Genomic DNA, 15,035 nt, shown 5'->3' on the forward strand with positions numbered 1-15,035 from the left:
ATATACCTAGGTAAAGAGCAGGCAAAATGAAAGGAACAAATGTTCACTTTATATTCTTACCTTTACCATAATCTTTATGAATATTTCTATTTTTCAATTTCTTTACAATAAAGGAAACACAGTACATGTTTTGCATAGTTTTATGTGTATTTTGATGAAATATCAAATTGATTACATACATCATTAAGTAAAATGTACCATTGGAGCAATTTTGGTATGGGTAGTTCCTGAGTTTGCTTGTGTAAGACACCAAATTTCTTTGAAAGCAGATTGTTCCGTATTATGTGTCGGCACTGTACTTTTAAACTAGGAGGATTGGCCAATGCCTCCTCCAGACATCTCTTCAGGTCCGGCGACAAGCGTCGAGTGCAACAACATAACCTGGCCACCTCTCTAAATCTGAGATCAATTTGAATTAAGGCTTTTAATTTATCACAGTTATCCATCTTTGAGAAAGTAATAGGTTTGAACGGGTGAATATGAGCACCATATTTCATCATTACCACACACTGAGACAACGTCCCCTTCATTATGCCGTAAAACCAGAATGAACGTTGATTAACATCCAGACTACTGACGTCAGCTCCGAACAGAATCAAATGTTCCAAAACAGAAATATCATCGTCATCATCAACTATGCCAGGATCACCGTTTCCGATGCATTGTTGTGAAATTTGACAATTATTATTTAATGTTTGGTGACTTTTAGAATCTTTATCGTTATTATTGTCGATACAGGGACTATGTACTTTATTTCTGTTATAAGCCTGAAGTTCCTGGCTGAGTGCGTAAAACAGCGGAGTCTGGTGAAGTGAATCCTTCACATTTGGCTCCGCCCCATACTTAAGTAGCAGAAGCACTATGTCTCGTCTGCCTGTGTAACATGCCAGAATCAGCGGCGTCTTCTGTGACACCGTGCGAACGTCCACCAATGATTGGGAGGAGTCACAGAAAAGTCGTACCACATCAAAATGACCATTAAAGACTGCAATGTGGAGAGGGCAGAATCCGGAGTTCGTGGAGCAAGTAACAGCGGGGGTAGATACATTAGCACCTGTAAATATGGAGTAGGAATGATAAGCCGATTAATATTAATTGCATTTGCCTGTCCTAGGAGCAAATTTTAATCATATAAGTGTAACAATCATTTTTATAAAAAAAATAGCTTAAACATTGGGATGCGTTCTATGTCTTAAAGGGTTATTTAAAGTTCATTACTAGAGACATTGCTCATTATTTATTTTCAAAAGAAATTATATAGCTATATTGATATATACTCAACACAAATAAAGAGAATATAAATGTTTCATGTAGATTAATTAGTTTAAAAGTGATATTATTCGTACTCTCAGATTATGTGAAAGCATGATACAAAACATTTAGCCTAATAAGTATAAACAGAGCAGCCAAATGGCATGGAATCACATGTACCTAATTACCTTCAGGGCAGCTATGCAATAATGCTGATAACTTGATATATTATTGGCGATAGGATGCGACATTGAAAACTGAAATCCTAATTGATTATTACAATGAGCAATATTTTCATAAATAAGAAATACAGTTCATAGTTTTACCTGAATCCAATAGCTTCTGTACAACAGTCGTGTGGCCATGTTTACTTGCTGTATAGATAGGCGCCACCCCGTCCTCGTCAACACAGTCAATCCCCGCCCCTCTCTCTAGCAACAGTGACGTCATCACATCGTTACCGTTACACGCAGCATAGTGAAGGGCTGTACGTCTGTGGGTAGGTAAAACGTTCTTTGAATACTCATGTTATCAGATAAACCGCTTTTTTCGTTTTGTTTCTAGTCACGTGGTACTTGAGGTAATGGTCAAACAAAACCGGATAGTGCTGAAGCTTTATGTATCTTAAAAGACAATGCGAGTCAAAAACTCTGTGTGCTACGTATACTTATTTCATTAGGCAACTTTGCATAATATCATATGAAGAAAATGTGTTATAATGTCACATTTGTGAACGCATGCCTTTCACTGATATCGTATCGTTAGAATACGAATATGTATATGATATCGTTACACAATTATATAAATGTGATGGGATGTCTTTGTAGATGGATTCAATTTTCAATTTCAATTTTAACCTATTACTTACCCCTGAGCGTCAGTAAAGTTAACGTAGTTAGAATGGTGCTGACACAACAAATCCGCCACGGCATTATGGGATTGCCTCGCCGCCATGATTAGGGGTGAGGTATGGCTATGTCTGTAATATCATATAATAGAACATTCTTGATTAGACAGCACATAGAAAGTTTACTTGTGTAAAGTTTGCAAAATATTGAAATTTAATATATTGGAAATAAGAAATGGGAGGTAGGGTGTAGGGTTTTGGTTAAAATAGCATATATAGGCAAAATTCAATTCAACAATAGTTGAAAATCTACCGGATTTAAGTATAAAATTGTGAACAGCTAAGCAGATTACCTTATTTTCGCGTACAGGTTGTGTTTCGTTTCCAAAGAAGGTCTACAGTAATAGTATATGGTAATAAACGTATGAATCGTCTTACATCGTCATACCTAGTACATTCTAATAGGAAGTGAGAATTGTTTTCAGTTTGACCACAAACACATCTTAGTGACAGCACGATATTTTTGTTAAAAATGGTGTTCATTGATGGAACTACATTCCATGCGTAAACGGGCCTGATAAATTTGTCCCATACGGGTTCCAAAGTTAAAATAAATAAGTACGTTTCTTGTCAAGTTTCTATCAAGAAATGATTTTAATACTGAAATAGACAGATATTTTAATTGCTTTATGAAACAAATGATAAAACAAATTTCCATTTTAAAATTCAAGATGACAACCTGTTTGCTAATTTGTTGATAGATCGGTTCTTCCAAAATGCAATATGCATAACTAGGGCGTATATAGGTAAAATTTAAGACCCATTCCTTCAGTGGTTCCTGAGAAATAGTTGCAACAAGAATTGGTTACGGAATGACGGAATGACGGCAAACAGACGGACAATGGGATTAAAAAAAACTAAAAGAAAATACTAATGTATTTTAATGGAGAACAAAAATAGAAAAAAGCAAGGATTACCCCATCTTTGATTAACTATAAGGTGTCGTCTTAGTTTTGATCTATCAACTTACTTAGCTAACGTATTTACATTTGCTTTGTCAGATTTACTTGCCTTGAAACGAAGGGAAGTAACTTTGATGGATCGAAATTGCCAAATTTCCTAATTTTAGAGTACGTAAACCGCAATGATGGTGTTAAACTTACACAGCAGGGACTGAGTTATCTCCCGATGGAAGAGAAACGTCTACATCAGGGTGTTGTAGAAGATGACGCAGTATGTTTACATTTCCCGCGGTAGCCATTGCCCATACGGCTGTCATCCCATACTGGTCCCGCCTATTGATATCCACTCCAGACGACAGCAACTCGAGTATAATGTCAACATAGCCAAGCTGACATGCGTGATGAAGGGGACTCTCTACAAAATACAATTATAGGATGTTAGTAGAAGTTAGAGTAATATTTGCATGCATGCAATCGCTTAAGTTATTATCGTTACATAGTTTGACCTCCGCGTATTTATCGCCATTAGCTTCAATTGAATTTCTTCTTTCAACGATAAACATCAATTATAACAGTAGATATTGCCCAGCGCGTACACGTATTGGCTACGATCGAAAGATAAAAAGAATGTAACGGAAATGTTGCCCATATACGAAAGGTATGTATTGGGAATCCAATATGTTTTATCTTTTATTCTGACAACTACAATAGGAACAAGTAACACTTATTTACTCTGGATTAGACAACCTGGTTTAATTTCTGTTAAGAAGCTTATTGAGTGACTGGATGATAGAAATACAATATAGGATGGTCCAGCTCTTATAACACATAAACACATCATTCTTTACTGCTGAGCTTTATCTTATAACTGCATGTATAATATTGGCATGAATTATAACGTCTACCAGTAACGTAATGTTGCTATTGTCCTTTTATAGTCGTCTTTATTGCATTCTGTTGTCGGAAAGGGTGGGTCACAAACGTTATCATTATAATTTACAACATTAATAAACCATTTCAAACTGCAATTCAATTTCTTAAACGGTTAAAATATTGCTTTATATGACTGTACTTTACCACATTGTAAATTACGAATCATTCTAACACAACTCCAATACAATGCAGCACATATCACACACCGAGTGGCGCCTTAAAATCCTAAAATTTGACTAGGAAACCGTCCTCAAATTACCCAGGCTGTGAACGGGATGTGTCGGGAAAACGATATGATTGTATATAAGACCATGGGTCATATGGAATACACTGTGACTATAGTGGTCCTAGTTTATAATATCGATCAGCAGTACTAGTCATTACACCAATCAAAGTAACCCTTATTGATTTTAAAGGGCACGTTCCGTGTGTTTACTCGTTACCATGGTAATGGGGATTACATACAATTATTCGAAGAAGAATCGATTTATTTATCGAATATCGTTATCATTGAACATGAAGCTCATGTCAACATCATCATCATACATTGAACACTTTACCGTCATCATTCGGGTATATAAATGTGTTTGACTTTATAACAGAATATCTATAAATATCAAAATAAGATTTCTACAAAAAGGTAGGAAAGTTCAAACATTTAAAAGTCAAATCCAAATCTGTTTCGATAGAACGCACAATATTTCGAACAACTTTGTCGATTCTTATCGATACAATCTTCATTGCTTTTAAATCGAAAACTGATCATAACATTTTTGATTTATCAAAAGAAACCAAAAGCATATAAACGCCAATTGTCCTATGTACTGACAATGAAGACGCCGTATGTTGTACATCTACAGAAAATGTCTTACACCTTCAGGGTAGGATATTTCTGTACCGATAAAGCAAAATGTTTATATTCCATTTAGAATTACCGAAGTAACACGATGCTCCCGCGAGTAATTCCCTACGGGAAAGTCATGATAGGAACTCTAAAGCGCTTTAAGGTATAAAGGCCTTACGGCATGGTTTAATGCTGTGAAATATCTAGGTGTTAAAACCAGTTTAAAATTATCGTATGTTGTTAACTTTGATGTCGAATTGTCAAAAGTTTACATAGTCTATGTATGGTAGTACATACCAAACCATTAACGGTTTGATTTACATTACTTCGTGTCATATGTATTAATCTTTTCATGTCTTTAATATTGATTAAAATTCATTTTTACTCCATTTCCACTAATGGCAGTCCTCACACCATGCTGTTCAATTAATACATTATTTTATCTAATATTTGATAAATCACTGATATAATATGTTGTATATAATTGTATCAAGAATCGTAATGTTGAGTTATTTTCATTAAAAACTTACCGATCTCAAACATCGAGGTCGGAAGGAATCTAGCAGCTAGCGATTCTGAAAACAAAATTAGTTAAAATAACTGTTTATACTAGAGTATAAAGATAGTGAATGGTGACTTTACCAAGTGAATCAATTAAATGGAATATACAATTATATACTTCTGTATATTGGGAACACACAATTTATATAATGATACCGTATAAATGTGTTGTATTATATATAATGTGTGCTAAATATTTTTTATTTATTTATTGATCTAATAATTTATATATTATTTATTGTTATTATTTTTATTGGTTAATTTCATTATATTTTATTTATTTATTTAACTTTATCATTTATTTATTTTGCTTCATATTGTTCCTTTCTTTGTTTTTGTGTTTCTGCAATGTTGTATTGGACATTGATAATTTTGACGATATGTAAAACAGAAACATGGCATGCAGCTGTATCACAAATCCCATGAAGTATATAATTGACATGGTTGACAGTTACGGTTGACTGAAAACTTTATTAAGAGTGTTTACAAATCTATAAATGTGTCAGAGTGAGACATCCATTCCAGAAATAGTCATATCACTAGTCATATTCTCCTAAGTATATCATCCGTAACGAATGTGTAGTTTGATAGCCAGTATATATACAGACTTAGACATCAAATCAGTACATCTAACTACGCTTCATAAAGACCTCCACAGCGTACATTTGAATTTACTCATTTATTATTTAATAATTGTTCAAATTTTGAAACATTTAGTAAAATCGTTTCAACTGTACTTAATCCAAATGCAATGCTCGGACATAAAGAGTCAGCTTGATAATATGTTTCGATTGCCGTTACTTCACTCAAAATCGACAAAATATTTATCAAAAATAAGAAATTAAAAAAATGATACAGTAAAATTGGTATCCAACACAATAAAATAACTATGAGTGCGTTGCTCAATTGATTAAATAAAAAGTTCGAACATTAACGTTTCTTATGACACTAATTTTACACTGGTCGTCTTGCTGTAATCTGGAGTGATGTTCAATATTAGATATGAATCCGTCCATAGACTACCTCATATTTAGTTTATTTTTCCAATGTTTCAATAATGACATTAATTTTTCAGGCCGTCAAGTATAACAAACCAATCACTCTATACCACTTCCTTTACAAAACATTGCAATAAAGACGACAATAATAAATACACAAGTAGTGTAACATATTTTGCGATATTTGCAAGATATCAAATCATCATTACCATTGATGATTCCTTTGTTGATGTCACATCCGGAATTAATGAGCAGTTTAACCACGTCCACGTGACCACTTTCCATGGCTTTGTACAAGGCTGTTGCAGAGTCGACCTGTTGATTTGAAACCGTATGGTTGGTAAAACTCTTCCAGACTTTAATGTTATTTTCTTTAGCTATTCGTCTTTTAAACTTATGTCCTTAAGTTTTGTCTTATATTTTTATTTCAAGAAACTGTACATTTATAAAGATATGAGTAAATGTATTTTTGCATTTCCAAGTTGAACTCAAACAAAATTAAATTGTTCTCAAAACTGACCCATAGTGTGATTAATGTATTTAAACATGCTGCACTTTAGGAATTTGTCTTGTTCATTCAGGTCCACTTGTACTTTGCACTTTTAACGATTAGTTCGTGAGTTTGTTTAAGTATATACCTTGATACCGGAGCTAAGATAGCGTTGTATGTCGTCCATGTCGCCTCTTTCTATCGCCCGTAAGAAGTCATCAAGATCTTCCGTTCGACTTGTACCTACACCCATTTCCTCTTCTCACATCAATAATGAAGTTATCGTTAAGTTCATTAATTTCTAAGTTTCAAAAATCATATATGAATAATTATTGTCTATCTAACATGTTTAGAAAATATCAATCGCGATAAGTTACCATAATGTCCTACCTGGCGATATTTTGTTATGTTAATCAGAAATAAATTGTTCAAAGCACACCAATATCGATACCATGGCTACATGTACTTCATAAAACATTCAGTCAAGGGATATCAGTTTATAAATAGAGTCAATAAAGCATTGAATTTGAGTCCATTATACTTTCTATAAATAGCATTCGAACCATGACCTTGTGGTATTCAATGGAGCTATCTCTAGCGCCCTGTATACCGTTTTTGATACTTAATGAATTTACTCTCAAGATGACACAAAATTGAACTGAATTGAAACTTGACGGTTTCAATAATGAACAAGAAATATCTTAAAAACGTAAATTGGCGGGTACTTAGAATAATGAAGTGTGATTTATCGTCAACATATATTAATATCTAATACATGTGGTACAGGTATTTTACATTGATAAACAACAGCAGACAGGTAGTATGGGGACTACTCAGGTGTAAAATATAAAAATGCAATCCAGGTGAGATTAGAAATAACGTGTCCTTACCTGGCGTTCTGTTTGGAGTCTGACTTCAGCTATATACCAGTGTCATCCTGTACACCTTCGTATCTGTAACATATGTAATATCACAGGTGTCAATAGTTTACCTGGGTCTCTACAATAACCGTCATACCCAGGTATTAGCAATACAAGTACCCCAGGACTATACATACGACGCGTGGTATCATTGCTGTTCGAAATCTCGTTCACACATCGCTACACAGGATCGCTTTACAGGTGACAGTATACATGTGTTCAATAGAGTCTGATTGAATAACATAAATCGTGTGATTAGTACATGTTTATAAGGGTATGTATAACTGGCTGATATTATATAGATCAGGCAATATACTGCACCACCATTTAAACTTGCATGTAAGTTAAGTATATGTAAACATGCACATTAAACATAGCTATTGCCTGAAAAGAATTACATCTATAATAAATATGATACCAAGTTTGTCATACTACTGAATGACTACATTATATACAAAGATATACATCGATGGACATCCGTATACATGGATTGTATACAATGGCTATGGTTCGGAGAACATATAAAGATGAGAAGGTTATTAAATTTACATTTGATAAATGTTTACAGTTGCAATTAGCATATCAAACACCAAACATGCCTTCTTAAAAATTAGTTATCTTTGTGTCTTGACAAATACATTACCACGACTCCGCCAACCTTTTTGAGTATATATTTCTAACTAGTTTGAATCAAATATAGCGAGACAGAAGTTTAAAACGGAAGTCATTCAAAGTCGTGTGTATTTTCTGTACTTCCTTACATTGAAGGTTTATCTTAATATTTGTATTTTATTTGGGTCAGATAAGTAACATCAATGATTTCATCCTAGATATAACGGACCTTTACAAACACAGGACTGTAGAACAATCATTTCTTGAAGTGATATATGTAGGGTATATGTACTTACTTTACTGTTTATGATAGTGTATGTAGGGTGTATATGGTGATGGAGATGTCAGTGTAGTAATGGTGAAAAAGATATGCATGTATTTCAATGACGATCAGGTGGGGTTAGGCTGTAAGGATTTTCTATTGAGTGAATATGCTTTTGTTTCCTTTACTGTCACACAATATCATTCGTTTGATACCAACAGACTTCCCATCCACTCCTTGATATTTTATTTTATCTTTTTTTTACGTTTTGAATTTAAAACAGAATTAATGTTACGAGTCCTCTCGTTATAGTCAGATTTACCTCTGCTAATACTTTAGTAGCTACGTAGTTACATGTAGATTCAGAATAACGACTTACTGTCTAACTCTATCTTGTTCTCATCTATGTCCTATATCAGTAATGGGTTGTGACAGAGACACGATAATCCATATAGGATACCCGGAATAGCCCTGTCATTAACACGGTACACTTGATTATTGAACAATAATGTCCATTGATGGCCATACACAGTGGAGTTGACTATCAGCAGACACATTCGCTCTAGGTCATCGATCTTATACGAAATTTCTATATGTCCATTATTTCAAACGGTCTGATTAAATATGTGTGCATTTTTATAATATGGCCATTGATTGGGACTCCATGATCGCCTTTACTGTGGAAAGTAACACCTGTATATAGCTGAGTTGAATTACCTGCCCGTAATAGACACGTGACACTTATGGTTACCGTAAGGTTATGGTCGATAGCACCATTGATTCTAGTTAAAACAACATCTAAATGACAAAGATAAACGAAACCGCAATTCTGACTTGAATCAATAAATATATGACTCGTTATTGACCACATATAAATTAACTTGATTGAAACAGAACAACATGGAATCATGACTGGGTGACCCGGGTGAGAGAGCGCCAGTCACTTCATACAGTACTCATGTGCATACTACCCTCATTGACTGATAATAACATGTTTAAAGCCGGGTGAGAGAGCGCCAGTCACTTCATACACAGCAGTACTCATGTGCATACTACCCTCATTGACTGATAATAACATGTTTAAAGCCGGGTGAGAGAGCGCCAGTCACTTCATACACAGCAGTACTCATGTGGATACTACCCTCATTGACTGATAATAACATGTTTAAAGCCGGGTGAGAGAGCGCCAGTCACTTCATACACTGCAGTACCCATGTGGATACTACCCTCATTGACTGATAATAACATGTTTAAAGCCTTTTAAAGACTTTCAAACTTCATCATTAAGAGTGGATGGTTCATGAGGATTGTGTTAGAATGATAGATCATATCCGCACTAAATAAACTTTAATGCAATGCATTGATTTGATACTAATAAAATTATAAGATTCAATAGGATATGCTGATGTTGAAAGGGCTATGTATAGTTTGTATTTTGTCACTCCTTAAGTTGTACATTTGTATTTGGAGTGCCTAAATATCCTCAGTAAATGTTCGTTTATATAAGTTTGCGCTGTAGTGTTTCTTAGACAAAAAAGACACATTTTTTGTATTTATGTATATTTTGGATGGTAAGCATGGCAACTAAAGCTACAAACATCATTACAATTACATCAGCGATATACTTAATATTTTCAAATACATAGGACAACAACTTGATTTCTTAACGCTTAGTTCGAACAAATAGATGGACTTGTCCTCTGGTTGATATAAAAATGTTAGTGGTATAAGTACAAGTTTTAAATTGATTTGTCAAATTCGAACGGGTACCGAAAATGTGTAAGTATTGCGATTACTGCAAAAACCATAAATGTATTAACATTAGCAGTCATCTAAACAATCATTAACAGGATCGGGCTGACCTCAGGTCAGGGAATAACGTTCATTTCGTTCAAATAATCACACAATATATATCGAAAAAATGGGCATACAGACGTATCAGATTTATTATTATACAATTAAGATTGTACTTCTTAAGACATGGTAGTAAACTGGCCTAGGACAGGGAAAAATTTAAGCCTAGATAAACCTACAGGTGATACATCTATGATATATTTTGGATGAAATACCCCGGTATCCAACGTAGTTTCATTAAGCATACATATGTTTGCTAATATTGTTTACATTAAGTAACAGACAATTATTTATATCATTTCACCATAAATGAACATGAAGGGAAGTTTAATTTGTAGAACTAAATAGGACATGTTTTTAAATATACACTGTGAATAGGTGATGATGCGTGGGGAAATTGCCTATAATACATGATTGTCGGTTAGGACTGCTACGTTCTACCTTAGATAAAGGTATCCTCGGCCAATGTTATAACCATTGTATCATAAAACAATAAACATATTTTACGCAACTGATATCTATACAACTGTACCTGAGATCTATAGAACGTAAATTACATACGATAGGTGGCGGTTCCACATAACTATAAATGTAGCTTATACAACACATCAAACTGCCTAAAAAGATAAACAAAATGATATACCATATGCCTATTTCTGGTCCTGAAGAACTCTTTACTAAACTGTTGACAATCCCTTCCTTGTAGAAATTAGCTGTTTATTATAAGGACGAGATTATTATTAAAAGAAATTTTTTTACCAATTAATTTGATTTCTAATTACGTTTCCAATGTAACTGTATATTGTCCCCATATGTGCCACTTCACTTCAAGTCGTTCGTATCCTACATTTGAAAGGACCTAGTGCATATGTTATCTGGAATACAATCGTTCTTATTACATATGAGGCTGTAACATACTTCTACGACACAAAAACAAAAGGAGACCGGGAGATAGATCAACATACATATCAAAACAAGTACCAAGGATGAATCGTTATACAATCAAATACAAAGAGTGATAGAACACATATTGGCCTGTTCTAAAGCATACAAGTCCAGCATTACCCACTTTACAAAAGTAAGACAGTCACGCCTCCATAAATACAAAGAGCATGTTCACCCACTTTACAAAAAGTAAGACAGTCACGCCTCCATAAACACGTACATGTCCACATGGGGGGTTCACCCACTTTACAAAAGTAAGGTCACGCCTCCATAAACACATACATGTCCAGCATGGAGGGGTTCACCCACTTTACAAAAGTAAGACAGTCACGCCTCCATAAAACGTACATGTCCAGCATGGGGGTTCACCCACTTTACAAAAGTAAGACAGTCACGCCTCCATAAACACGTACATGTCCAGCATGGGGGTTCACCCACTTTACAAAAGTTACATAAACACATAAAGTCAAGCAAGTTCACCCACTTTACAAAAGTAAGACAGTCACGCCTCCATAAACACATACATGTCCAGCATGGGGGTTCACCCACTTTACAAAAGTAAGACAGTCACGCCTCCATAAACACGTACATGTCCAGCATGGGGGTTCACCCACTTTACAAAAGTAAGACACAGTCCAGCATGGGGGTTCACCCACTTTACAAAAGTAAGATAGTCACGCCTCCATAAACACGTACATGTACTGTTTACACTAACATTCTACAACCTCACACATAAACACAGCTCTGACAAATACCACAACTTGTATATTAGAAATCTCATTTACAAAATCAGTGACTTGTTGGGTAGAGTAGACTGTCTTTATTGTAATGAATTTTAGAAAATATTGCAATTGTTAAAAGACTGAAGGCAGCACTAACTCTGTACAAGTGTTATTCCTAGTGACCATTGTAGTAAGATATATAACAATTTGTCCTTACATATTAACATACTACATATGACACATGATAATACTATTACAGTAAATGTATATTCCGCTCACCTGTACACCTTTGTCCGATAAGGTCCGCCATAGATTACAAACGTTGCCTCGGTGTAAATGTGAACGGTCAGGTACACACAGGTGTATAGGCCGCTCACTCGTCAGTTATAATAACCGGGTACCGGGTATATAAACAGACCTAAGGGCGTGACGTATCTACGGTCACGTGTTCTGATTCGTTACAGCGTTTAATTATAGTTCTTACTTTGATTTGTAGATTCATCTCTTTGCTACACAATTATCAGGGATACAATTTAGGCATAGATTACAATTCACATTCACAATATGCATATATACAGAAAAGTTCTTCTTAAGTTTATGGCAGCGCCACCAAGCCCCCAAAGGAGATCACACAGAATTAAATGATATGATTTTACCTACTTTTGATTTCGATGAATGTCATTCCAATGTCCCTTTTGTCTCCAGTTATTTCTCTTTCAAGTAGATTTGAGAACTGCAATGGACATTGTACCTTGCTGTGTATTGGATCGGTGGTAAATCGCTAATACATGTGGACCAATCCTTTTAGAAACATTTCTCTCTTATACAATGTCATATCTCTATACAAATTTGTGTTGCTATTGTCACATCGCTAGGTCTCTGGTTACATTGCTGACTATAAATCTATTTAACAAATATCATTTTAATATACATTGTATTTATACATGTTGAAGAGTTTCTATATGTTCGGTATAGTCCACACACTATCTACATTATATCGTGCAATTTATAAACAAAATGCTTAGGTAGGCTGTTTGTATTCCTATCTAGGACCTAAGAATGCTGGATATAATTTTATATTATTGAAATATTTGTATTTCAATATCATTTTAAATTGTCGTTTTCTAATAAATGGCCAATTTCAATTAGAACTTTAATTGTGTTTTTACCCGATCTTTGGTCCACCAAGCTTGTTCTGTCTGAAGTTCACTGATGTATAAATATATTCGCCATCAGGTATTTGTTCTGATCGACTCTTGTTCGGAAGCATCATAGACTTGATGGAGCAAATCATATCATTATAAGATGCAACAAATGGACGTGATAATTAGTATTGGTACTTCAGTTGTCAACGCTGGTTTATTTACTTCTGAACAAAGAGCACTATAATATGTCCATAGGTTCCGTGTACAATACATGTGACCATGCACTAGTGGTGTTCAGGGACGCAAAGGATTCAGTGAAGCATGATATCAACGTTAACGCCATAAAGACTGAGAATTAATAATGAATAAATGATTTCGAAAATCAATATCAGAAATGAAAAATTAAAAACTGGATAAAAAGAACCAATAAACAAGACTTCACTCTATAGTTGTCATTATTCAGTGACGGTAGCCACGACGGTTACACACAAGGATCATTCTCGGACAGGTATGCTGCTGACGGCTGTTTGGTAATGGCAACTGATTACCTCCAACGTACCCCATCACCTGCCTACACTTACCTTAGATGCAGATGTTTTTCGTTGAGATCAACAGTTTAAAGCGGAATGGAATTGTTTTATTTCTTCTCACATTTTATTTAAAGATGCTCCACCGCCGACAGATAATAAATGATATTCATCATTTGAACAATAATTGGTGTTTAATCGTGTATATGTATGTCTAATTGGCACAAAATTAATATAAAATAATTTCTTTTGCGTTTGGTACATGCGCAATCTTCATTCCATATAGATATAGTGCTACGATTTTTTTTCGGGATGCCATTAATCATTTTTTATATTTTTAACTTCAGGTAAAATTAGAAGCTCAGACTATTCAATGGTGGTAATGGTGTAAAGTAAGTAACTTTTGTAACTGAAGAAAAATACTAAATCGTCTGCTCCTATTTTTGATAGTGAAAAAAATACTATTTGTCAGCGGTGGAACATCTTCAAATAATCCAAAAGTTCACAAATTACAAATCCAATTTTAAAATGTGACAATATCTCTTCTAATCTTCTAAAAATAATAAATAAGAAAAAAATTAATTAATTCGGATTATTATGTCACTTATATAATATCAATATATCTTATACCATACTAGACCCAGTGCTGTGCTTATATCCACTCATTTTTTCCTAATTCACACTGCCTTTTCGGGGTATAAAATACTTTTTACATCTGTATGTATATTTGCATATGTATAATTATATATCAAGCTAAGAGTCAATATCACAACCTAAACGGACAGAAGAAGAACAAGTCATATTCAACATTACGTTTGCATTACTCTCAAAACAATTTCTCAAAAATTAAAAAAGTATTCGAGAGAAAAAGACACTCCCAAAATAGATGTTGAAGTGTTTCTCTGTGGTGACAGTTCAAAGTTCACTTTCAATCATTTTCATTTTAAGAAGTCTCGCGTTTATATATACAACTAGACTGTGTCTTGGTGTCATCTGTCAGCTAAAATTGTAGCTTAGTAATTAATATGCTCTAGTTCATTCCATTTTCCTAAAGTTCAAATTGGGAATTCATTATTATCTTTCCTGAAGAGTTGAGATGTTATAATACAATTTTGCAACAATTTCCTTGCTCTTAAGGACTTTCCACTTAGTATATTTGAAT

General features: G+C 34.3%; 1 protein-coding gene across 3 annotated transcripts; it reads right to left on the reverse strand.

The window, feature by feature from the left end:
• Positions 1–126: 126 nt before the first annotated feature.
• On the reverse strand, positions 127–12,633 carry LOC138327462 (serine/threonine-protein phosphatase 6 regulatory ankyrin repeat subunit B-like). 3 transcript variants are annotated; one of them, XM_069273566.1, is made up of 9 exons: positions 12,481–12,633; positions 7,777–7,839; positions 7,035–7,144; positions 6,606–6,711; positions 5,368–5,412; positions 3,262–3,475; positions 2,120–2,230; positions 1,578–1,744; positions 127–1,054 (listed from the first exon to the last, which is right to left on the reverse strand). In XM_069273566.1, the coding sequence occupies exons 3-9, from the start codon at positions 7,137–7,139 to the stop codon at positions 141–143; spliced, it is 1,662 nt and encodes a 553-aa protein (XP_069129667.1). In that variant the 5' UTR covers positions 7,140–7,144; positions 7,777–7,839; positions 12,481–12,633; the 3' UTR covers positions 127–140. The 3 variants fall into 3 exon arrangements, with proteins under 3 accessions (XP_069129667.1, XP_069129668.1, XP_069129669.1); XM_069273567.1 differs by having other exon boundaries at positions 7,035–7,147; XM_069273568.1 differs by lacking the exon at positions 5,368–5,412.
• Between the last annotated feature and the right edge of the window lie 2,402 nt (positions 12,634–15,035).

The sequence above is a fragment of the Argopecten irradians genome, chromosome 7 (genome assembly GCF_041381155.1).
Source record: "Argopecten irradians isolate NY chromosome 7, Ai_NY, whole genome shotgun sequence".
In the NCBI taxonomy this organism is placed as follows: domain Eukaryota; kingdom Metazoa; phylum Mollusca; class Bivalvia; order Pectinida; family Pectinidae; genus Argopecten; species Argopecten irradians.

Bases quoted from the DNA above. Each gene is read 5' to 3' on its own strand.
- LOC138327462 (XM_069273566.1), bottom strand. From the start codon at position 7,139: ATGGGTGTAGGTACAAGTCGAACGGAAGATCTTGATGACTTCTTACGG. The intron at 6,712-7,034 runs GTATATACTTAA...TCAAATCAACAG, and splicing joins ATCTTAGCTCCGGTATCAAG to GTCGACTCTGCAACAGCCTT. The intron at 1,745-2,119 runs GTAAGTAATAGG...ACCTACCCACAG, and splicing joins AACTTTACTGACGCTCAGGG to ACGTACAGCCCTTCACTATG.